Genomic DNA, 23845 nt, shown 5'->3' on the forward strand with positions numbered 1-23845 from the left:
CTTCTGCCAGTAACCACCTCCTGGTGTCGAAATAAAGGAAATCAAAGGCTTGCCTGGAGCATCAGTGAGGATTTTCCATACTCGGGTCTTTTAAAGGAAAAATACAGAGAAAAAAGGCACAGGGAGAACACATTAGGGAATTTTGAGAAATAAAATACGGGCTGAAACCTGTGGCTTATGCACAGTGTTACTGGGTCTTGGGTTGCCTTGTGATCATATATGTACAGGTAGTGGCATGCAGCTATCACGCTGATACACCCCAATGAAGATTTGTGTGGGTGCTCCCTGCCCACAGTCACTAGTACCACAGGAGGTTTCAATCACAGTAAAATATCAACAGGAAAGTGCATAAACTCTATCACATCAGCAACTGGAGCTCCTATATAAACTTGAGGCTTGGTGCTGTAATGAATATTGAACTGTATTCTGGGCTCCTAATAGACACCGTAAAAGGGGGCATATTAAAAGGGCAACCAGTTCCTATTACATTCAGCAGATTCAAGGACTGTTTTCTGGCTATTGCAATGAATAAGGAAAATGAAATATTCATTCTATTTTCCTGTTTGCTTTTTCTAACCTCCTGAGTCCCCAGAGCGCTGTGGAATTGCCGTGCATCTCTGAATGATAGCGGCAAGAAAGCAGCTGAAAGTCATTTTTTAATTGCTCCAAGTGTAAGATTTACAATTTGAAAAACCATGTGAGGAGCATTGTTTCTTGTTAGTGAAGGAATTTATGGCTTTAATATGCAAATGGTAAGTAGCAGCCCAGCAAAATTAAGTGAGTCTCAACAGGAAGCTTGCCTACCTTTGGCTGCAGGCTGAGGTCCCAGGCAGATCTCATTTGGGCTTGTAATACCACGGTGGAGGAGCTCACATCACCAAAGGTTTTAGGGACAAATTTCTCTCTGGGAAAAGCTGGCATTGTGAAGTACACTGCTAGCGTGGCAGTTCCAGTGTAAAAGTTCAAGAGACGTTGGATGGGAGCCAGCTTTTCAGTGTTTATTAGTAGCGCACTGATTTCTTTCCGCCTCTGTAATTGTCTGGGTAGGAACCAGCCATCTCCTGGGATGTTTATTCCAGTAGAAAATGTGTTCACATCCAGAGTCGAAGGGACTCGGGTAATAACAAATTATCCTGGTAATTCTGATTTCTGTTTTTCAGATGCTGCTGGCACACAGCTGCTGAAGGGGCAGGAAAAAAGGCACTTTTTCCTCCCCAGTGCCTGTGACATGCATAATCAATAGATGCTATTGGCTGCACTTACAGTGTGTCAAAAAGGGATTTGCTTTAGAACTATTGGGGCAGTGGTGCTTAATAAGCAGTTGATTATTAAGGGAGTTTACTGATGAGTAACAGCTATTTGGTATCTATGCAAAGCTTGATCTGTGTATGAAATGCGATTCACAAGCATTGAAATCTTTCTTTAAAGCCCTCGCTTTAAACCCCTAGTTACACCTTTCAGGGTTGTACCAAGGCACCCAGCCATCCTTACAGCACTCCCTGGTTAGTGTTTGCCGCCGGCTGATGGACGGTGTCCCACAGGAGTTAAAAGGACCTTTGAAGGACAAGTCCTGGCTACGAGGGTTGTAGCAGGGCTCTGCCCCTTTTCCAGTGACCAGTTCCCATGTGCTCTCACTCTTCTGCACTCTATGGCACTTGCAGATGGGGCTCTGGGAGAGGTAGCGAACTGGTGTGCAAAATCTGCCTTTCAGATTTGGATAAATGCAGATGTTGGCTTTGGGACATATAAATGAGGTTTCTCTGGCTGATGCTGATGAATGGCTGCAGCATGTTGCTGCTCCACAGAGTTTAGTCCCCTCCATATTCCACCGCTGATGGCTGAAGCCATGGGCGAGCGTCCCAGAAACACCCGGGTGTTCACTGCCCACCCCTTGTGCAGGTTAGATGGGCTCAACATCGTGTTGGCTCATTGACCTCCTTGAGGTGCCCTTCATCCTCTTCCATTCCTCACATCCTATTGCTTCCTCCAGTGGAGCTGCTCCTCTCTGCCCTCTCTTGTCTCCACTTGCATCTTGGCTTTATTTGGTTCATGTGTATATGTGTATATATATATATATATTTTTTTTATATATATATATTTATATATATGTATTTATATATATATATATTACTGTTTCGGCTCCATCATTTTATCTTTTGGGACTGCATTTAGTACTGTTTTGCTTCTTTCCTCTTACATTCTCTACGTCTTGAATTGCTCAGTATATCACTAAATACCATCCTGTCACTCTTTACCATACTCATTTACTGCTGCTGCTGCTTCAGGCTGTGGCTCCATCTAAACAAGCAGGTGGATAAATTACCTGGAGGGCTCACATCGCACCTCCCATGATCCATGGACAGTGCTGCAAGTCATGTTTTCCATGGATGTGAAATGATCTTCTCTCACTATGGGCTGTGGGATAATAAAGGAGGTGCTTACAACAGAGTGGGCTTCAGGTGACAGGAAACAGGGAGTGATTTACGCATTCTGCTTTTATTTATAACTTGTCACTTCTGGGGAAAAAGAAGTGTGTTTTGAAATCCATTTCTGGATCGTGGAGTGAAGGGTCCAACCCAAGTTTTGACTTAATGATCCCATGACCTGACATAACGTGACAAGAAGAGCAAAATGACAAATTACCCTTTAAAATGTGTGCAAGTGTCACTGAGTGTAAATTGGGCACAGAAACTGATTTCATGGTATTTGCCTCCCGCTTCGAGGTAACAGCCTGAGCAACTTATTCAATAAGTAATTTGAGGCAGCTACATCTCTCCCCAGACTTGCAAAGTATTCAGCGTATTTTGTACTCAGCAGCCCTACGTCCTCGCTTTTGGGAACCAGCATGTTGCTGCTGCCCATGACCAGCACCATTATTAAAATGGGACAAAAACGGCTATTCACCATTGATAAAATTTGCATCACTGTGTCCATTTAAAAAAAGCCCTGAAGATTCATGAAAAACATTTACTTTTTAAAGGTTTTCAGGTGGAAGCAGCAATTTTACAGTGTAATACTCTAGGGTTCAGATCTGGCATCCAGGTGATGGTTGGTTGCATCAAGGTGAAGCAGCTAAGAGAATTCTTAACACCTGCATTTCCAGAACTAAGTATTTTTCCTTTCTTGATCTCAAAACCTGAAACAACTTGAGATTCCAGAAAACAGGAAGCATCATCCTCAGTCACACACCTCCTCTGCTTGTGTGCTTACCCGGTAGGCGATATTGAACTAAAAAAGAGGTTAGTGCTTTGCTGTGTAGTTGCCTTCAAGCGCAGATGATGTTTGTGTTGTGGCGTTACAGCAATCACGGCAGAGCAGCAACTTTAATTGCCAGGCTCTCTGTGAAGCGTGATGTAATTCCCTTTGCAGAGTCTGATTGCGTGGCAAATGTGAATAGATTGTCTTAAGTAGATAAAATAGGTTATATGTTTTTAAATGGCAAAGGGGGGGGGGGTTCATTTGCTAAACAGTTTTCCTGTTTTCAGCCATGTAAGACGATTTTCACCATACAAACTGGATCCTAAAAAAACTAGCCCCTCGCATTGTGAATTTATCTCTGTAACCATAATCTTCATTTTTGCTCCATTTAAGACCGCAGGTTTAAACAGCTATTTAGAATGACAAGGATAAATCTCAGTTCGCTATTCATAAAATAGGTCAAATGTATTAAACCCCCCCCTGCTTTAATGTGACTTAATCACCAGATACTAACTTTGTGGTATGAAACACCCAGAGGTGTTTCCTCCTTTCTTTGGAGGAGAGCAGCTTTGTAGTGAAAACTTCTACAGAAGTGCTGCCTCACCCGTGGCACTCAGTGTGACAAGCACAGCTGACTGCAGCCACTCACATCTTTGTCCTTTCTGTGTGACCTACAAAAGCTCTCATGTTCCTGAAATAAATCATCTAGGGCAGAAACAGATGTTTTTGGGGTTTGGGATCACAGCTTGTGGCTCTCACTGTACCTGGAGGTTGTTCCATTGCACTGATGCAGCCAAGAACTGTCAGTGCCAGAGACCTGCAGCACTTTCCTCTGGCCGTATCTAAGCAGGTGCTTAATTCAGAGCACACAAACCATCTCACTGACTCTATGCAGAGCTGAAAAAACACTTGTGCAATGAAGTACATCACACTGTTGGCTCAAACAAGAGCTCACGCCTGGCTCTGAGAGGCATCAAAATCACAGTCACATGGAGTAAGCTGAAACACAGCAGTTTCAGCTGAATATGTGTGATACTGTTATTTAAGAAGTAAATTTAGCTATTCAGGTTTGGAAATACAGCAAGTGCACCAAGAACAGCTATCTGACCTTCGCCTGCAACGCAGTGAAGCACTGTCACTGTTTGCTGGATGGTTGTTCTCGTTTTCTTTTGTTTTAAAGAACTTCAATCTATGTTTGAGTTCTGGGGATGCAGTGATCCCCTTTGTCAACAGCACAGCCTCCCCATCCCACAGCTACAGCTGTAGGAACCTTGTCATTGTATGCACTTGTTACCCAGAGTCCAAGGGTTGTGCATGGGACGCGGTGTTGGGAAGTCACGGGGACGTGCTGACATAAATGAGTGTGAACTTGGCAATTAAATTTCCAGGCGCCTTCACAGTTGTGGACATGCACAAATGGAAGTGATGGAGTTCCCTTTGCCTGCTAAAGGAAGCATGAAACACATCATTTTATGCCCAAAGATTTTAGCAGAGCCATGAGGGACTTCTAATTAGGGAGCTAATGTGCGCTTTGCCAGTGATTAGGTAAACACGTTTTTGTGTTATTTATAATAGCTTCCATCACACGGATTCAACTCATTACAAAAGCTTCCCTTGTAGAAGCCATTTACAATTGTAATTCCAATTATTTTTTGATAACTCAGAAACATTTTTCCTCCTATTCATCGGCAAGCAGAAAGTTAATCCATTCATTACCACACTGAATGGCTGATTTGAAACCAACCATGGATTACAAAGGCTGAAGGTGAAAAAAACAGGACTTTGCTGCGCAGGAAGTTGGGAGGGGGAAAATAGCTGTAAAAATACCCCAACAGCACATTACTGTAAAGTATCAATCGTTGAAGAAACGCAGCGGTACATCTGCAGCGTCAACACTCTGGTGTTGAATGAGCTCTTTCTCAATGGAAGCAGCAGAAAGTCAGGGACATGTTTGCCCAAAATATCCTCTCTGAAATTTCTGCAGCTTAAAGAAACCTGTTCAATGGGCATAAATCAGGTAATGTCAAACCCCCATTGACTCGTGTCGAGGCTAAAATGAGCCTGGATACAAAGAAAAGCCATAGTTTGTAGTTGAAAACACCGGATGTAGTGAAATACAAACAGCTCACTGGTCTATTTTGCTCTCTCCACACTCAGCCCTAGGATGGGACTGCTGTTTCCCAGCCCACGGCTGGCTGGGAGCATGAGCTCCAGCTATGTGCCAGCCTGGGACATGCAGGGCAGGAGACAGAATCATAGAACAGTTAGGGTTGGAAAGGGCCTTAAGATCATCCAGTTCCAACCCCCCTGCCACGGGCAGGGACACCTCGCACTAAACCATCCCACCCAAGGCTCTGTATAAGATGGCCTTGGCTGTTTCCCTCTCTGCTTTTGATTGAGTTGGATTTGCACCAATCTTAAGGGAAGTAGGGAGAGCGCCCTAAGGATGCTGGAGGATGGGGCTCATTGCCATTGCATCCCAGAGACATACCCCAAATTTCACAGCAGTCTGTTGGAAAGCGTAGGTATCTGTCGTTTGATAGCATTGCCTTTAAAAATATTAGCTTTAACACAAAACATTAAAGAAGCAAAGGTTCAAGGTGCTTTCATAAGCACTGCGGGATGACAGCGAATCTTCTGATCCAAAACCTACAGGTCAGTCCTCCCTGCTGGGCATCTCCTTAAATTATGCACCTTCAGTAGAGCTGCACTGATTTACAGCTTAGCCAAGGAGCAAATGCATTTCTTTTAACCTAAATGGCCTTTTATTTTTAATGTATCCAATCTAGGAATTAAACATCCTATCTGATCTCCCATTTGTAATTTTATTACCCAGAGCTGTAAAACACATACAGCCTTTTCCTCTGAAAAGTGATTATGCTCTTTGTTATGCAGTCATCTCAAATCCTACCAAATTTGCTTCCAGCTCCCAGTTTTGTATACCAAACTCCAAATTTAGAGCCCTATAAAACTACTTTCTTGAATTCAGTGTGAAAGGCTTTGATTTCAACACATAAATACTTAAGAAATGTATTCTTATCATCTCTTACCTTCTCCAAATAGCTATTTAAATACATGTTTTGGAAGACAGTTTCAGCTGTCATAAATGAATTGCTGCCTAAAAATGGGTTTGACAAGCCACAAATGCCTCATTTAGGTCAGAAGATACAAAATGTTTTAGTTTTGAAGTACATCTTGCAGGGCAGCCGTATGTCTTTTGAAGGTGCAAACTCAGAAGGTCCATCTCAGCCTGGTTTTCTTAGCTGGGCAAAGCTGGCAAGTGACGTTTGGGAGCCATCTGTCCTGACACCTTGGAAAAGGCTTTGCAGGGAGCAAGGCAGAGGCAGGGAGGAAGAAGAAGGATGTGAACGACGTTACCTGTGAACACAGTGGGGTCAGATTTGACCTTTCCGTCCTTAAAAGACATAGCCTTTAATCTGGCTGTTCTGTTATTGCAGCCACTGTTACCAGCACTACTGATGTGCCCAAATACATGCTCAGCAAGGAAAAACGAGAGGACAACAAGTCATGAGCACTCGGCTGCTTCTCCGAGGGCACCAAACTCATTCAGCAGCCTTCACCTTTCTTGCACGTAAGAAATGCTTCAATGACCATCTATTGTCTCACCCTCCTGAACCCTCTGGGGTACCCCCCCTCTTCTAGCTGGCTCTTTCTAAATCAGTCTGGAGATGAGTGCCCAGTCTCCCTGTTAGTGGTACTGTGCTGTCGCATTAACCGCAGCTTTTGCTGAGACAGACCCTGATTTGCTTTCAACAACTTAACAGTCAGACACAGTGGCTTTAGACCTGGTTAACACAAATCCTCCCCTGCAGCCTTGCTGGACTGAATAAATCAGATCATGGGGACTAGAACGCTCCGAGGCTATAAGGGTTCAATGACAAAAACATGGTGGAAATTCGGTCTAAGGGCTGCAGCAGAGAAACCACAGTAAATTTCTGCTGCATATTGGGCCTCAGAGCCCAGGGATGAAAAGATTTCCTCTAGGCCTAGGTCACTGCTGAGCTGGCACTGCTGTAGATATTGTTCCATGTCCCATCAGACTACTTACTGCTTTCCTGCCATGTCTCTGAAACCAAGCCTCTGAGCCGAAGCAGGGGCTCATTCTTCTTCCCTTCTTCTTTCTTTACCCTGCTCTCGTGGTTGGATGAGACTAAAACTGGGAGGAAGATTGGCTCTATCACAGCTTGGAGGTGCAGACCGGTAACTTCAGGTTGGATGCTGCTGGGCATTTCCTGGGGATTCTAGGATCATGAGAGATTTCATGCTAGAGAGCCAGAGCTCAGACTGGCTCATCCCTGGCAGCTTAATGAGCATGGGGAGGAGGGAAAAAGTGGTAGATCAGCACAGCTGAAGTGTTTTCCAGCATACCTGCTGCACTGAGCTATTGTCTGGAGCTCTGTAAAGCAAGGGATGCATGAAAGTATTGTGATGACTTACAAAGGCATGGGTAGCAGCACTTGCCAAGCTCTGGGCCTGGGATGGAGGCCACTAAGAGAGCAAATACCAGCAAATGTGTTTGTCATTTCTTCAGCTTTTTGGAGAGCCACATCCACAGGAAAGGCCAGACTGCCTTAGTAAATGAATAAACACAGGTAACGAGTCTGTCCTGGTTTGAGCAGCAGCAGTCAGTTTTCTCCTTCTTAGGAGCTACTACAGTGCTGTGTTTTGATCTTTTGGCCTTGGAACAGTGCTGATAACGCTGATGTTTTCAGTTGCTGCTCAAATGTTTGGTCTGGCCAAGGACTTTCTGAGCCTCATGCTCTGCCAGGGAGGAGGGGAGGCTGGGAGGAAGCAGAGACAGGACACCTGACCCAAACTGACCAAAGAGGTATCCATACCACAGCACGTCAATCCCAGGATGTAACGGGGAGTTACCCGGAAGGGCTGGGGGTGACGGCAGGGTTGGACGAGGTATCGGTCGGTGCTTGGCTGGGGGCAGTGGGGCGAGTTATTGGTCAGCTGGTGTTGAGGTGTTGTATTCTCTTCCCTTGTTATTTCCTTTATCATTATTATTATCATTGGTGGTAGCAGCAGTGATTTGTGTTATACCTTAGTTACTAAACTGTTCTTATCTCAACCCGTGGGAGTTGCATTCTTTTCGATTCTCCTCTCCATCCCTCCAGGAGCAGGGGGAGGGCAAGAAGGGGGGGAGTGAGTAAACGAGGTTTGTGGTTGGGTTTAAACCATGACAGAGTCCTAGAGCAAAGCACTTTGGGTGACTTCCGTGGAGGAGGTTGGGAGGGTTTGTGCTTTTCTGCACTCACTGCTGTAGAGCTGACCCTCCTGCCTGAGCGTGGAAACCTGTAAAGGTCCAAAAGCCAAATATAGACAGCAGGAAAAAGATGCTCCCTGCTGTTAACAAGCAAAGAGACCAATGAGGCTGGAGTAGAGGGAATGCACTTAACAGCCCCACCTGAACAGGCAGTCTCCTCCTGACAGCACTTTGTTGGGAAGCATCCATTTGCTTCACAACCAAACCCAGGGATTCGCAGGCAGGGCTCTTTCATCCCCATTGTAAAGATGATTACTCCGAAGGGAGCACCATGTCTGGGGTCTGGCAGAGCCAGCAAGGCTCAATGACCCTTTCAGCCCACTGGGGTTGCTGTGTTGCCCCCCAAAGTGACCCAGAAATGCTGGTAGGGAAATAGCCCTGAGGGAGCACATGTAATTTAAGGTTCTAAGACTCCCATGGGAGGAGGGAAACTGCACTGAGAGCTGAACCAATGTGGACTCGGTGAGCAGGTCAGCAAATGCTGCCGATGGAATGAGCACATCGCCTATATGAGAGTACAAGTCTCCATAGGAAAAAGCTTTGCAACTCTTCTCTGCCCTAGACTCACTGTCATCTTGAGATTCTCTGCAAACATGAAAACAAATCACGCCGTCAAAATATCATGCATTAGAAACAAATTATGGTCTCTAAATGCATCTTGGTGATGTAATTGATACACTGAGAGGATGCAAACTAATTGAAAAAGTAGGGGGGGCCATGCAGGATAAACGGCTAAAATAGAAAGTAATGAACACGTGTAAATAAGAGCCACAATCGATAAATATAAATTACAGTGTGACAAACTGTAAATAATCAGAGCATTTTGGGCCTGAAATGTGATCCTTCTTCAGGGAGAACTTGGGTTAGTAAATCTGCAAAAGCCATAGAGAAGGAGAAAAGACGAGGTTATCAGGGCTCTGAACTGGCAGATACGATGGATTAGCCCCTGGATTCATTACTCACAGACTTCACCAGCAGTGTGGAAGCAAGATGCGTTAGCAGCCCACTTCCCACCTCCATCCCAATGTACAATTGATCCTGGCAGGAGTGATGCCACCAGCCTTTCTTGCACCACTATAGATAGATTAAAAAATAGGGATGGCATTTATCTTCCCTAATTTAGCCATGTAGACAAGGCTTTTGATGGCTAACTCCTGTCTCTTGATTCACTCCACTTTCCCCCTCTGTCCCTGATGTCTCAGAGAGCTATTCAGAAATAAGTGGTCACTGTCCCTAGCTTCATCTGCAGGTGCAAGCTTTTGAGGCAGTTTTTGCCCAGCATGTAAAATTTTAACCCTTCTCTTTGTTTGCAGGTCCTAAATCCTTTCCAGATTCCCAGGATTAAATTCGGACCAAGACCAGCCTGTGTCAAGACTTCAGCTTGAGCAAGACTGCAGCCTGGATTAGGGATGAGGCTCAGCCACTGCTGCAGAGCTTATAAAGCAGTCAGGTATCAGTACTGAGGATGGACCCAGCAGAGTGGGAGGAGATCTGGAATGGATGATGGCAGCGATTTACACCCTGACCTCCTGGGTGACTCTTGACTTCTGAAAACCAAGGTGAGGGATGACACTTAGACCTTCATTTGCTGTCCCAGAATGCGGTTGCTTTGTCTTAGGATGGCTTTATCTCATGGCACAGAGCACAGCAGGAAGGCCCCTGCTCACCCACCCTCCATGGGTGGACTAAATCCCTGAGTGTTTGGTGAATCCCAGAGTAGTTTGGGTTGAAGGCATCTTAAAGCTCATCCATGGGCAGGGACATCTTCCACCAGACCAGGTTGCTTCCAGCCCAGTCCAGCCTGGCCTTGAGCACTGCCAGGGATGGGGCAGCCACAGCTTCTCTGGGCACCCTGTGCCAGCGCCTCACCACTCTCACAATAAGCATTTCTTCCTCATAGTTAACCTAAATCTCCCCTCTATCACTTTAAAGCCATAGCTCCTTGTCCTGTTGCTGCCTGTCCTTGTAAAAAGCCCCTCTCCAGCTTTCTTGTCAGCCCCTTTAAGTACTGGGAGCTACTCTGAGATCTCCACAGAGCCTTCTCTAGCAACAGCCCCAGTTGCTGTGGGTTCATGTCTAATTAGATACAACTGAGTTTGTGTTCAAGGCAAAGATTGCCCCCCTCCACCTTGCTGCTGGCTTGCAGACTGTATCACATGCTCCACGTTTAGGAGTAATAATAAGAAAAGCAATGACATTAAAATACAACCTATTGTTGGTGGCTATTCCCACGGATAGTCCTATCCCCTTCAACAGCATGGAATCTGTCATTTTATGCCTTATCGCAGCTGTGAGTGCTCCTGAGAAGAGATGTAGGTCACATCGTGTTGAACGCAGTGCCTTTGAGAAGAGCTCACGGTGCAGTTTCCAGGTAACAGGGGGGAAGGGTGGCTTTGCCACTTCATTTTATAGCCATGCTGGCACTCACACGCGGCCAAAAGTGGTAGAAAATGTCACTACCTAAAGCTGGCTGCGAGGTTGTAACCACGCTGGGCAATGTAAGTGATGGCTGGGGGTGTGAAGGAGGAGAGACAGCCCTGGAGTTCACAAATGCAAGGAACTGCTGCTAGGGAAAGGGGAAAAGGGGGACAAGTTTAGAAGCTTGGAGTACAGGTGAAAGCAAGGCTCACCCACCACATCCTGCATCTTTCCAGCAGCCCCATTAAGTTAATGTCGTGCCATAACTTGCACCACAGAGCCTGGGAGAGATGGAGCAGCCAAAGAGTCCAGACTTTATTGTAACCCTACAAGCAATGGGTTGGGACATAACCGGGCTCTGTGGTTTAACAGAGGATTTCATGAGACTCAATTAGCAATGTTATTAATTAATCAATTATGTAAAGCAGATGAGCAATCAGATCCCCTGTTCTACAGTGATTCAGCTCATTGTTAAAACTTAATTAACACACAGGCTTGGGGACAAAATAAGGATAAAATAAAGGCAGAATCCATTAGGAGAGAATGATTTCAGCTGAGGATGGAAACTGGGCTTGAGACCAGTCAGGACAACAGCCCCACTCTGAGAGGATATCAGAGTTATACTGGGTAGTTTGACAACCAGCCCTATGTTTGCCTGTACCACTGCATCCAGCTGAGCCAAATTGTGCTCTCCTGCCTGCCAACATAAATCTATGGCAATTCCATCGTGTAACAGAACAGTGTCCACCTTCCAAAGCTGGCCAATGTCTTATGCGACGAGAGAGGAGTTCAGCACATGTATTTAGTTGCCCACCATCTCTTCTGGCTGCAGTAGTAGGAGTGGAGGTGAGTGCAGCATTAGTGTCATTCACAACCACAAAAGCTTGTAGTGTTGGATTCTTATGTGACTTGTACCAAAAGCAATGGGAATATCGATCTTCTGTAACAGCCCTTTGTAACTCCGAGTATTTCAGTAGTCTACATTAATCTGTGAAAACCTACATCTTGTTACGGTCTCAGTTTTATTTAGTTTTACTTTAGGCTAGTAGTTATTTAGGTCAGTTCTTTGCCAGGTGTGATAAATTGATACATCATCTGTGACGGAGCAAAGCTGTGCCTGCATGCTCCTAGTTGGAAGACTCTTACCTAGACAGATTTGCATTAACAGGATTTGTGCTATTCAGCATAGAAAACTCAGTGTCAGAAACCTGCAAGTCTCTCAGAACCTGAAAACAATGTCAGAGGTAATGTGTTAACAAAGCATACACCAGTCTGCTTCTGGACCTCTTTAAAAATATGCTCTGGGGTTGATTTTTCCCATGTTTAAGGGCCAGATTGCAAATGCATTGCCTGGGAATGGAAATAGAGTCATGCTCCAGCAATGATTTTTATTGAGTTAACTATAGATGAGAAAAGGCAGTTGTTAGTACCTGGCAAAGACCCTGCATTCTCTACAAACTCTGCCCAACCCTTTAGTGTGGAATTGCAGGAATTTATAGTGATACATGAAAGATGCTGATACTCAAAACCGGCAGCTGCCAGACACAGTATTTCTTCCTAAATCTGTTGTCAGCAGAGGGGTTTCTTGCACAGCTACAGCTGTGAGGGTGGCTTCATAGCCATCGAATGCACACATTAGAGCTTTTTACATACTTCTGCCCCATTACCAGGCTGATACAGTGCTGGCAAAACCTGACTTTGCTCCTGGCCTTGCTCTTCCCTTCCTCCAGAGTGCCACAAAGTGGGTTTTTTAGTCCTAGTTTTCATGGATTCATTTCAAGCAGTTACTGGATACGGCACACAGGGGACAGGGCCAGCCCAGCTTGTAGCAGGAACCAGCCTCTGCAGTTTATGGGTTGTGATGGGCTGATCCCGAACTGCTCAAGTCAGTGGGAATTTTCCACCGAGGAATAGCAGGCTCTAGCCTGAAAGCAGTGGGTAGGGGTGCTGTGCCTATGTGCAGCAGGTCTGTCTCTCTCTTTTACAGCTCACCTAGATATATATGTTTCACCATTTCCTTTTGCTTTTTTTCCCTAACACTGCCTAAAGCCTGCTCTTCGCTCTGAAATAGATGGTCTAGTTTCAAAGATGGGAGTGCTCAGAAAGTCAAAAGCTTATTAATAGCTCTCGGCCTCCTTTTTAATCTATTCAAAAAGCCATACAGTGCGCAAAGCTGTTGTGACATGACTTCTCTTTTTAATATCTCACCCTTTGACTGCCAGTAGTTAAGGAAAAATGAAACTAATCATCAGCGAAGGCTGTAATGCTGCTGCTTTACAGCTGGTGTGGAGCCCAGTGGAAAGTTTTATGGGAGGCCATAGAAGACTCACTGTGTGTGTTTGTGGATCTCACAGTGGAGGCTTTGCAGAACAAACTCAGGCAGTACAGTCATCAGCAAACTGGTAGCAGTAAGGTAAGGAAAACATTTACATACAGCAGGAAAAAAGGGCTATTTGCAAAAGGTTAATCTTGTAATTTTGTCATCTGTGCCCCTTTCAATATTGCCCTTCAATATTGCCCATACAGAGGAAATGACACTTTTAACTCTGTAATTAGCACTGTGCTAATGTTGGCTGTTTAAAGTAGCTAATAATATTAAAGAAGAGCTCTAATTTAATAATAGAGACACAAACCCAGGTATTTCTGAGCGAGGATGGCTTCCTACCTATTATATTTTATATATATATATATATATATATATATATATATAAAATTCAATATTGCTTTAATTTATGCTGCAGATAATGGCCACTGCAGAATGGAGCTGTGTTTATAGCAGTCCTGGACACCTTCAGAAGAGACAGGAAAACATCACACTGCAAACTGAGGAGGAAACAAAACTTAAGGCTCCCCTCCTTGCCTCTGCCAGTTCCTTAACAATCAATTTGAATGTAATCTGAAAAGTTCTGATTTTGGTACAGTTACTACTTTCCATTGAGAAAATTAAAATACAACTTCTTAAGAGACTTCACATTAACCTCACAGATTATAGCTGCCATTGGGGAGAGGTATAAGGTATAAACCAAATACAGAAGACCATCCATTTCCATGTGTCCTGGGTTTACCAGTAGCCGTTTTGCTCTTTCTTAGTAACTGGTGCAAGCTCTGTGTTTTGACTTCCAGCCTGGGCAGAGAGCTGATAACACCGATTGCTCTTAATTGTTGTTAAGTAATGTTTTTTCTGGCCAAGGACTTTGTGAGCCTCATGCTCTGCTGGGGACGAGGGGAGGCTGGGATGAAGCAGGGACAGGACACCTGACCCAAGCTAGCCAAAGAGGTATTCCATACCACAGCATGTCGTGCCCAGGGAGGTAAGGGGGACTTACGCGGAAGGGCACGGGCTCTCTTGCCGGGGGGGGGGGGTGTGTGTGTCGAACTCATTCAGCGGTGGTATTGTATTCTCTTCTCGTTATTTTCTCTTATCATTACTATTATTGGTGGTAGCAGCAGTGGTTTGTGTTATACCTTAGTTACGGGGCTGTTCTTATCTCAACCTGCGGGAGTTACAGTCTCTCGATTCTCCTCCCCATCCCTATGGGAGCGGGGAGGGATGAGGGGGGGTGGTGAGTGAACGAGCTTTTATGGTTGGGTTTAAACCACGACACCATGTATGTTGATTCAAGGTTCTGCAGCGTGCTTGGTCGCCAAAGTTTAATAAAACACAGGACAGGCAATAAGGAGTCGCAGACAAATTAAAATTTATTGAGACAGACAAAAATGCAACTATTCCAGACTACAGTTAAGCATTTACAGTTAACCAAAGATAGCCAAATGCTCACATTCCACTGAACTCCTTATGGAAAAAGCATTCAGAATTTACTATGCAATTCTACTTACTATGGTAGTCTACATCCATCTACAGTAGGGACATCAAACTGAAACACGTAATATTTGGATCTCTCCTTACAGATCTACACATTTAACAGTAACGGACATCAACAGCATTGAGAAAAGTATAAAAAGACCAAAACCCACCTACTGTAGAAAGGGCTTTTTGATGTATAGTAACTGTACAGAGCGGTCTATGTATTAAAGGAACTTGAATGGCATACAGAAGGGACTGCAGGAAAAGCCAACCAATGGAGGAAGCTAAGCTGGATCTGGTGGTCTGTATCAAGAGGTGACCTCAGATCTGTCATTTGCTGCTTGAGGGGAAAAGTGCTACAAAACTTCTAATATCAAAATATTCCCATGCCAGAAATGTACACCGAAACTAACAGACTAGGCTGGAGAGGCAAAGAGAAGCATTCACTAACGAACAGTGCTGCTTTAAATAGAAACTTTACATTTTTAATATAAACTGTAGAATAAATATTAAATAAATATTTTATATGGTTTAAAATAATAGCAGAGAATAGGTTAAAAAAAAAAAGGCAAGGAAAAGGAAAACGATTCTTTGTGTTCACAGCAAAGACCAGTAATGACCCAAAAAACCCAACTGTGCTGAAATCTGAACTCTAGATTTTGATTTAACCACAATAGTTAAAAGAAACCTAAAGCAATACCTAACAGTATTTCATAGTCTCTAGTATGAAAAGAAAACAAGATTAAAAATTGGTTTGTGTCTCTAAAAGAATGGGACAACTCTGACTTCATTTTTCACAATGAGCAAATGTTTGGAAGGTTAATGACTTGATGCAGATGGGAAGTCTTGCTTTGCAGAAAGCAAAAGCAAAAGAAAGGAATTAAATTAAGCTGGAAGCAAATTAAATCCTTTACAAAGCATGAAGAATGAAAGGGGCCTGATCTGGAAGAGCACTGGTTCTTGGTAGAATTGCTGGCTTCTTTTGAAGGAATAAAACATTGTCTTAATGCAGCTTCCCCAATGGGACGCACACATACACACATGCACACACATGTATGTGTATAAATGTATATATGCACACACATATATACACACAGATGTATCTACAGGCTGCAGATCCTGCGACCACTGCAGAATGCCAGTGGATCACAAAAGGGTTTTGCTATATAGCCTTGGAATGTTTGGGAACTTGCTCTTAAAGCAGTCTATAGTCTGAGCTGCCCTCCCAAGCATGGCAGCTCATCCGCCCTGCTCCAGCCTAAGACTGTGACACCCTGTGGTTTGACACTATTTAAACTCTTTGTAGTTGTACCCAACTGAACTAGTCAATAAAATGGTATTTTTCCAGTGCTGGCCCTGATGCAGACGAACACTTGCACAACTGAAGCAGGTAACTGAACGATCACCTGGCCTGGGGCACTGTCCTGCATCTGGGCCAGGGGGCTTAAAACATACTTACGTGTGTGTGTGTTTGTCTCTGTATAAAGGGAAATGTGCTACCAGAGATCAGTGGAACCACCCAAGGCATCTCTTGCCTGCACAGTGCTGTTTGACTGGGATCCACAGTATGGAGCTGGTGAGTCTGAGAGACAGTAATTGTGTTACACTTTAAGATATAAACCCTTCCAGCTCTGATTTGGAATAGTTGCATGTGAGAGATTACAGCTAGGAGAGGCTCAGTGGCGTTGAGAAATGGATGGCGGTGGCATGTCTGCTCATGTAAGCTGAAGAATGGCCACATTCACTTTTAAAGGCTTATTTAACAGCTGTTCTTTAACCATCTTGCATGTTGCACAGAAGGGCTTCAGTCTTGGACCCTAGAGCTGCCTGCAAGGGCTTGGTTAGACAGGCTTTACCCTGGTGAGGTGCTGGCTGAAGGGATTTACTGTGTGGCCTTTGAAGTAAGGCATAGCTTCAGGAGAAGCTATTGCAAAGGGACACAGGACTGCAGAAAACAGTTCTGTGGAGAGTAAGTCCAGTCAGGAGGATGAGCAGAACTGTACTGATTGTGGACTTCAGTTCTGTGTCAGGGTGAAATGGCAACTCTGTGCCTTAGGCAGGTCCTGTACAGGACAGCAGAGCTATACCCAGAGTACGGGTTTAAGCAATAAAATACCAGAAGGCCACCAGCCAAGATGTTTGAGAAACTACTGATGGAGTTCAACTGCTTCTCACAGAATCACACTACTTAGGGAAGCAGAAATGTTGGTTATACCTGATTTTGAAATAAGCTATCAAAAGTGATAGGAAACCCACAGGGATTTGAGCAGGGCAGATTGCAGGCCACTTGCGAATGACTGTGATGGCAGATTTTTGGGAGGATGCAGGGGCATGACACAACAGACAACAAATTCCTCGTGATTTTACACATCCTTCTGTATTAACAACAATTATGCAGGCTTGCTCTCTGCTCTCGGGTCATTGATCTAGATAAATAGGAAATGAAAGAGGAGAAACCAACCGAGGCCCTGGAACACATGGTGTCTGAAAGGAGTTCCTCTTTGTAGTGCTCTTCTGACCACGTCTGAAAGCAGACATCCTACACAGAGGGCTGAGGACCACAGTTCTTGGCCCAGTGTCCCTACAACATTGTCTTCTGCCAAACACACGGTATTTTCCTGCTTTTGAGTGAATATGTAACCAGCTGAGTGTTGGCTCCATACTGTCCCTGTCTCCATACATCTCTAACCAACACTAACTCAGAGGGAAAAGGTAAATCAACCTGATCAGTTCTCTGTGTAATAAGCACATTTTCAATTCTGCAAAATAACTCTTAGGTAAATCACAAGCACTGCTAAAACACTTACATCTGCAACCTAATGCAAGAGTGGGGTTAAGGTACCTCCTTCTGTTTCTGAAAACAGCAAAAAGAATACAAGGTCCCCACAGTACATTACTGCGTCAGAGAACTGTAATGGGAAAGGACACAGAGAAGAATTTAATGTCAATATGCTGTGATACAACTGAAGAGCTATGAATATGTGACATGCTGAAGGAGTCACAGATTGTATTTTTAATGCTCTTTCACGTGTGCTTATTACAAGTGTGCAGCTTGTCACACTGAGCACAGGGTTATGCTTTTGAAACATGATCACCTAAAGTTGCCTTTTAAAACAGGCCAAATAAATATTAACTATTGAAATTAAAGAAATGACAGCTTATTACTTTTGATGGTTAGTGCCTGTGACAGCTTTATAACACTGGAATGAGGGACTGCTAACAGAAAATGAAGAACAGGCAGATCTATAGCATGTGAGCAGGAAGCAGAGGCTGCCTGCGCAATGTTAGTGCCACTCTTAGCGCAAATGAGTTCGGACAGAAGCTGAGGAACAGATATGGAGGTGGTTATGATGCTACAAATTCACAAAGCACTCTAAAGGAAAGGCAGATGGACTCGTTCCCTGCCTGTAGGGCTTGGCCCATTATAGCTGCAGGTTCTCAGCATCTCTTACGATCAAAGCTGTGTTCTTTAACCAAATAATGTGTTAGTGAGCTCGTCTATGCTCTGGTGGGTGCTTTGCCTGTTGGACTCATTCTAAGAGAATGTAAAGAAGAGAAAATCCCACCAGTAAGTTTCTTTCTGGATTAAATCCCTGGTGCTGGGCTGCCGGAAGTCACTATCCAAAGAGACTTCCTCTTTACTGGAATGTAACAAACATGGACTAGAAAACGAGGCACCTACATTTCCTTCTCCATAAAAGAAAAATAAGTGTTTCTGATATGATCCAGGCAACAATTTATGACACAAATTCCTTGACATGAGAAGAGTTTCTAAGCTTTGTACTGGTTCATCGAGCCCCTCCTGCAATTCTTTTTTCACAGGATCTATCTCATAAGCTGTGCAAGTGAGGATTAAGACATGAAATGTTTTTGAAACAAAACTCATTGCCCCTGCGGATAGAACAAAAAATACCCCAAACCAAGTGAACAAAAGCTGTATTCCAAACAGTCCTTGCTGGGGAAAAAAAAGCTGTCTCCTAAATTAAATAGACTATACAAAATTAAACTCAGTAGAGAGGGAATATTTGTGCCAGGTACTCTCAGATACAATTGCAGAGATATGATATGACTTGCAATATTGTGCAAAACGTGAGTCCTCATTATGATGGGCACTACCATATATAACCAATTTCATCATCCTTATCATCGTCTTCATCTTCATCGTCTTCATTAGCTGCTCTTACATGAACCCTCACTTTCCCTTCTTTGTCTTTCTTTGCTGCTTCAGGTTCCTCTTCCAAATCATCCAACAACACAACAGATCCACCACTGCCAAAATCCCCTGAGGTTTCTTGTTCTTCTTCTGAAAGAGGTGAGCAGGAAAGGTCATTCCTTCACATGATACCACATCCCTTGTTCATTACTACCCTTGTCATCCAAGCCACTATCACTTGCAACGTTACTTGTAAAATTCATTGGTTTCACTATTTATGAAACAATCTCTGAATTTAAATTTTCATCCTGAATTGGGATAAATTTAAATCCATTTACTCTGAAACATACTTGCATAAAAACCCATGTATTGGCTCTCCAGACTTGACTGGAGAGCCTCAGTTTCCATACATGCAGGCCAGAAAATCATTACTCATTTGTAGATACTGTCATCCCATCACAACTCTATAAACCAGGCTAAATATAGCCCACAAAATGATTTTATTTGACTGCAGAAACCACGCTCTGCAAATGTAGCTTTTGAGCCTAACATCTGTAGTGTGATTCTGGGCATCTCAGACCTCGTAGGTTCCGCTTTCTGCAGCCACAACCATTGCTGAAGCACTGAAGGAATGCAGCTGAGCTCTTGCCTGCCTAGGTGCAAGAGCTAATTGGTGATTTCAGATGTGTAAATAATAGTGCCCTGACGGCAATTTTCTTGGGCTTGGGTATTAATTTATACAATTGTACACATTTAGGCCTTCCTTTGTCTGGAAAGACATTAATCAAGCCCCAGTAAATGTGCATTGCACAGTACACAGAACAATATATTTAATAACCATGCCTAGCAATTCCTTAGCCTTAATTTTAGTATTACATTCTCCAGGCTGGTAGGACAAATATCAGTGGTTGTTTCCTGTTAACTTCTGCTGCACCCCCCATCCCAAAGGCCCATTTGTAGTCTGAATAGGAAAACACAGGAGTACTTTGAACACTGGTAGTCATGTTTCCCTGTTGTCACTTTTGTTATCGTACTCCATCGTACAGCAATGGCAGGGCTTACAACAGTGTTAATTCCTTTGTTGTCTGAGGCAAGCACATCATTACTCACCACAACTGACTGTCCCTTGCTTTCTTGAGCCAGCTATCTCATTCCCGTACTTATCAACACACCAGCACTGCCCTGTGCTGCCATGGCACTGAGTGGCTTTGTAATAACCTTCTTCATTGCACCGTGGGATGAAAGCACCTGAATAAAATATAAGGTATAATCAGTCATGCAAGCCTCTGTAGGAGCAAGCAGGTATGTAGAGTATTATCAACTTGTCACTTATTTACAAGATCTTTACAATGCTGGTAATAAAAATACACGTGATTATCTGGTGCCTAAAAGAGGGCAGAAATTATATATGATTAACTGTTTTCAGCTGGTCACTGCACAGTACATAAATGTTTGTGCATATATAGGACATGCCGGGTGATGGCACATGGTACTAGAGGTGGGTTCAGTTTGCCCCTGAGTGATTAATATTCCCAAAGAGCCCCTTTCAGATTTAACTCCTGGTTTTAAACTTTTCTTCCCTAATGGATTATTACCCTGACTTCATTAATTCCGCATTTCCCTTCCATTTGTGCTCCTTCGGTGTTTATCATATAAGTCTTTCCACAACACTGTAATTATCCCTGGAAGGTATCTGCCATCTGCTTGCTATTCATACTAATCTCAAGCACAACTTCAGCCTTACTGAGAGTTCCTACGTATAAAAGGAGAAGTAATGCATATGCTTTACAGAGAGGGACAACGGGATATGAAATCAGTAAGTCTTTGGATTTGAAGCCCAAGATTTGCCTCACAATAAACCAAATATAGTTTGGCCTTGTCGAGTGTGGTTCATTCTGGTTTCTGCAGATAGAGAAGCTCTCAGGAGAAACCTGTTTTATTGTTCCCACCATTTTTAGCAGATACAGCAAATGCACTTCAGTATGAAAAGCCCTCTTGTCTGTCGAGATGAGTTAGCTTTATTCCCAGGGGAGGTCAGTACAGTCGTTTTCCCTTCTTTGCCAATTGCTTCAGTTTGAAACATGGCAGAACCCCACCCTTGCCCCCAAATTTCTTGTCTCAAATGATCTTGGAGAAAGTGTTTTTCTCCTTTGTCAAATATAACAGCGATTCACTGGTGTAACAGTAAGTTTTTAACTAGTTCCATGTGTATAGCATCTCTTCAGACACTTTATGTGTCAAAGAGGCTATTTCTGCTACATTTCTCACAGAAAAAAATGAATGAGGAGGTGCTGCCCAAATGTCATGAAATTTCCTATATAAAAGCCATAAAAGTGGAAGTCAGTCAATCTCATACACAAGCACATATCTATATAAAATGAATCCATGAATTTCCAAACTTATCATAATACAGATCTCATCTAATGCTTGAGTACCACTAATGTAGGCCTGGAAGATGAGAACAGAAACCTTTGGATATCTGCAGAAATCTCTGAGTACTGGATCAGTTTTGGAGAGCATTTTATATCCATTATTGAGAGTATTTCAAGTAACTTCGAAGCATGAGCTTATAGCAGGTTTGCTTATAGGTACTGTAGTTATGTTCATGTGCAAACAGAAGCATCCTGACAACTACCAAAGACTCACTATCACTACTGGCAAAAAAATGGATCTAATAACATGTATACGTATTTGCCTTTGCAGGTTTTTGTAAGTTAATGCTCACTGTTCAATCCTTTATCTCAATATTGATTGAGAAAGGTTTCTTCTCATATTTATGCTCATGTCCTCTCTCTGTTAAGCTCTCCAGGTGTTTATCACTATACACAACCTCTGGAGAAGTGCTTAGGTGCTGATATGGAGCTGGTACACACCAGAATGGCTGTCCCTGGGTCACTAGGGCTACCTGGAGCATCCTGCTCGAGGGAAGAATCAAAGGGGGAACCTCAGTGGCATTACAGGGCAAGCAAAGAATGGCCTCTGCACTTTAAACTGTCTCATGCTTTCTCTTTTCCCTGGGCGATGCAACCTTTCGCCTTCTTTGAAACAGGCCTTTTTTGCACAGTTTCACTGTGTTTCTTGTAAGGTATTAAAATGTTCCACACTGCCTGTAAAAGCCATAGATTTAAAAATAAATTATGGCCCAGGCTCCCTGCCAACATAACTGTGTGTGGAAAGGATTCACACTTTGGGTCACAGTGAAGAGTAGAAGGCATTTTTTCCTTCTGCATGGGAAATTTGTGCCAATTTGTATTTAACACTGGAGCTTTCAGTATTTAGCTACGCATACTAATGTCACAGTATTTGCCAGCCATTAGAGAGAAGATTACAGCATGTCCTCTCCAATGTGTCAGGTGCAGGTGATAATCTGGTGAGGATAGAGTCACTGGGAGCAAGTGCTGCATAGTGTGAAGATTTGTCCTGTAATTCCTACACAAATCGGCCCTTGTGTTCATTAGAAATAAACTCCGGGTGCAAGTTTTGCTATTCTGGAGCACAGCATACGGATAACCCATTTAGTGGGAATACTTCACCCCATAATTTGGTTTGGCATCAGAGAACATATGCAGGCTTTGGAAGGAAAAAGAAGTTTTCCTCTCCAGAGGTTCTTGCACAGGTAGTGCTTCCCCTCAAGCATGGGGAGGACCGCTGGGCTGGTGGACCAGTTTTACTATTAAGCACTGCAAAATGTTAGTCACTCCCCACTGAATTGCCTCGGGGTAGTGAATCCTGCTTCTCGATCTCTCTGCCTCATGGAGTATTTGATTCCGTGCAAACTTGAACAGCATTGCTGTATCTACGTCCTCTTTCTGGTCCAGACCTATATCTCTTATTTTCTTGCATCATTTCCTTATCTGTATAATACTCCGCTTCCTCACAGAACATGGGGAGAATAATTACATGCTAAAGATAGCGAGGCACACAGGTAAAAGCCTGACAGAATTAAGTGCTAGCCAGCACACAGCTCCTTGTATTAGCTATTCTATTAGCTGAATTCACAGGGCTGATACAGAAGAAAATAGTGACGGGAGCAGAAATTCATCACCTTAGTGATGTGGGAGAAGCATTATCAGGCTGCACAGTTGTATGCTCTAAAAGTACACTCTGCAGTTAATTGTACTCTAGATAAATCTGGTAGGAAAAGATGAATAGTGCTGTTTACTTTTTAATTCAGTCCCCTGGGATGCTAGGCTCTCTTTGAAAGCCTCCACATTAAACACATCTAATGGCAATGGCTTTGAAGTACTTTGGTGCAACTGTCCTGTGTTTGGAAAAGTATACAGAGAACAAAATATCAAAAGTTGTCATTTTTATCAATGGATACAAGTTAACAGAAATCTTCCTGTGCACTGCCCAGCCTGTAAATGCTGTGCTCTGTGTGTCAGGAAAGAGAAGAATTAGAGGCTAGTATTTCTGGATATATTAATCTCTCTTTTCAATCTTTCTTGTTGCTACAAGTGTGTTTTGAGTCACGTGTATGTTTTGGCTTCCATTTGTATGATTTTTCAGTCACTGAAGACAAAAGACAAGGTTTTCCGCTGTATAAATAGCTATGAGATCAGATTAAAATCTCACAGGCAGTGCCATTATGCAGCCAGACTTTCAAGGTAGGTGAAGCAAAGCGTTCCTCTCTATATTATAATTTTCTAGCTTGTGGAACAACCTTATGCCTGACACTTCCTGATTTGTTGAGCTTTTCCACCTTCATCCGTCATCTTTTTTAATACAGTTAACAAGAAGTTATTTGTGGTAAGGGACCATTCTTACTGCTTTTACTTTGTCATTTTACTCCTGCTATTGTGATCAGATACCACTGACATGTGCTACAACTGCCTGAATGTTCCACTACCTGCAATATAGCCATCATTCTTCCTCGCACACCGGAACAAACCACTTATGTTTCAGCCTAGATGACATTTATTGCATATAGCAAATAACAGAAAAACATTAAATAAATACGGGTTTGCCAAAGCTATCT

General features: G+C 43.4%; 1 protein-coding gene across 1 annotated transcript in view; it reads right to left on the minus strand.

The window, feature by feature from the left end:
- Positions 1–14590: 14590 nt before the first annotated feature.
- Positions 14591–23845, minus strand: part of SPOCK1 (SPARC (osteonectin), cwcv and kazal like domains proteoglycan 1) — a 288927-nt gene continuing 279672 nt past the window's right edge. The window contains exons 10-11 of the mRNA XM_065690170.1: positions 19978–20115; positions 14591–19017 (exon numbers count right to left, since the gene is read on the minus strand). Of these exons, the coding sequence (XP_065546242.1) occupies positions 18827–19017; positions 19978–20115 (329 nt within the window). The 3' untranslated portion in view covers positions 14591–18826. The remainder of the gene's footprint in view (positions 19018–19977; positions 20116–23845) is intronic.

Source organism: Lathamus discolor, chromosome 10 (genome assembly GCF_037157495.1).
Source record: "Lathamus discolor isolate bLatDis1 chromosome 10, bLatDis1.hap1, whole genome shotgun sequence".
Taxonomy (NCBI): Eukaryota; Metazoa; Chordata; class Aves; order Psittaciformes; family Psittacidae; genus Lathamus; species Lathamus discolor.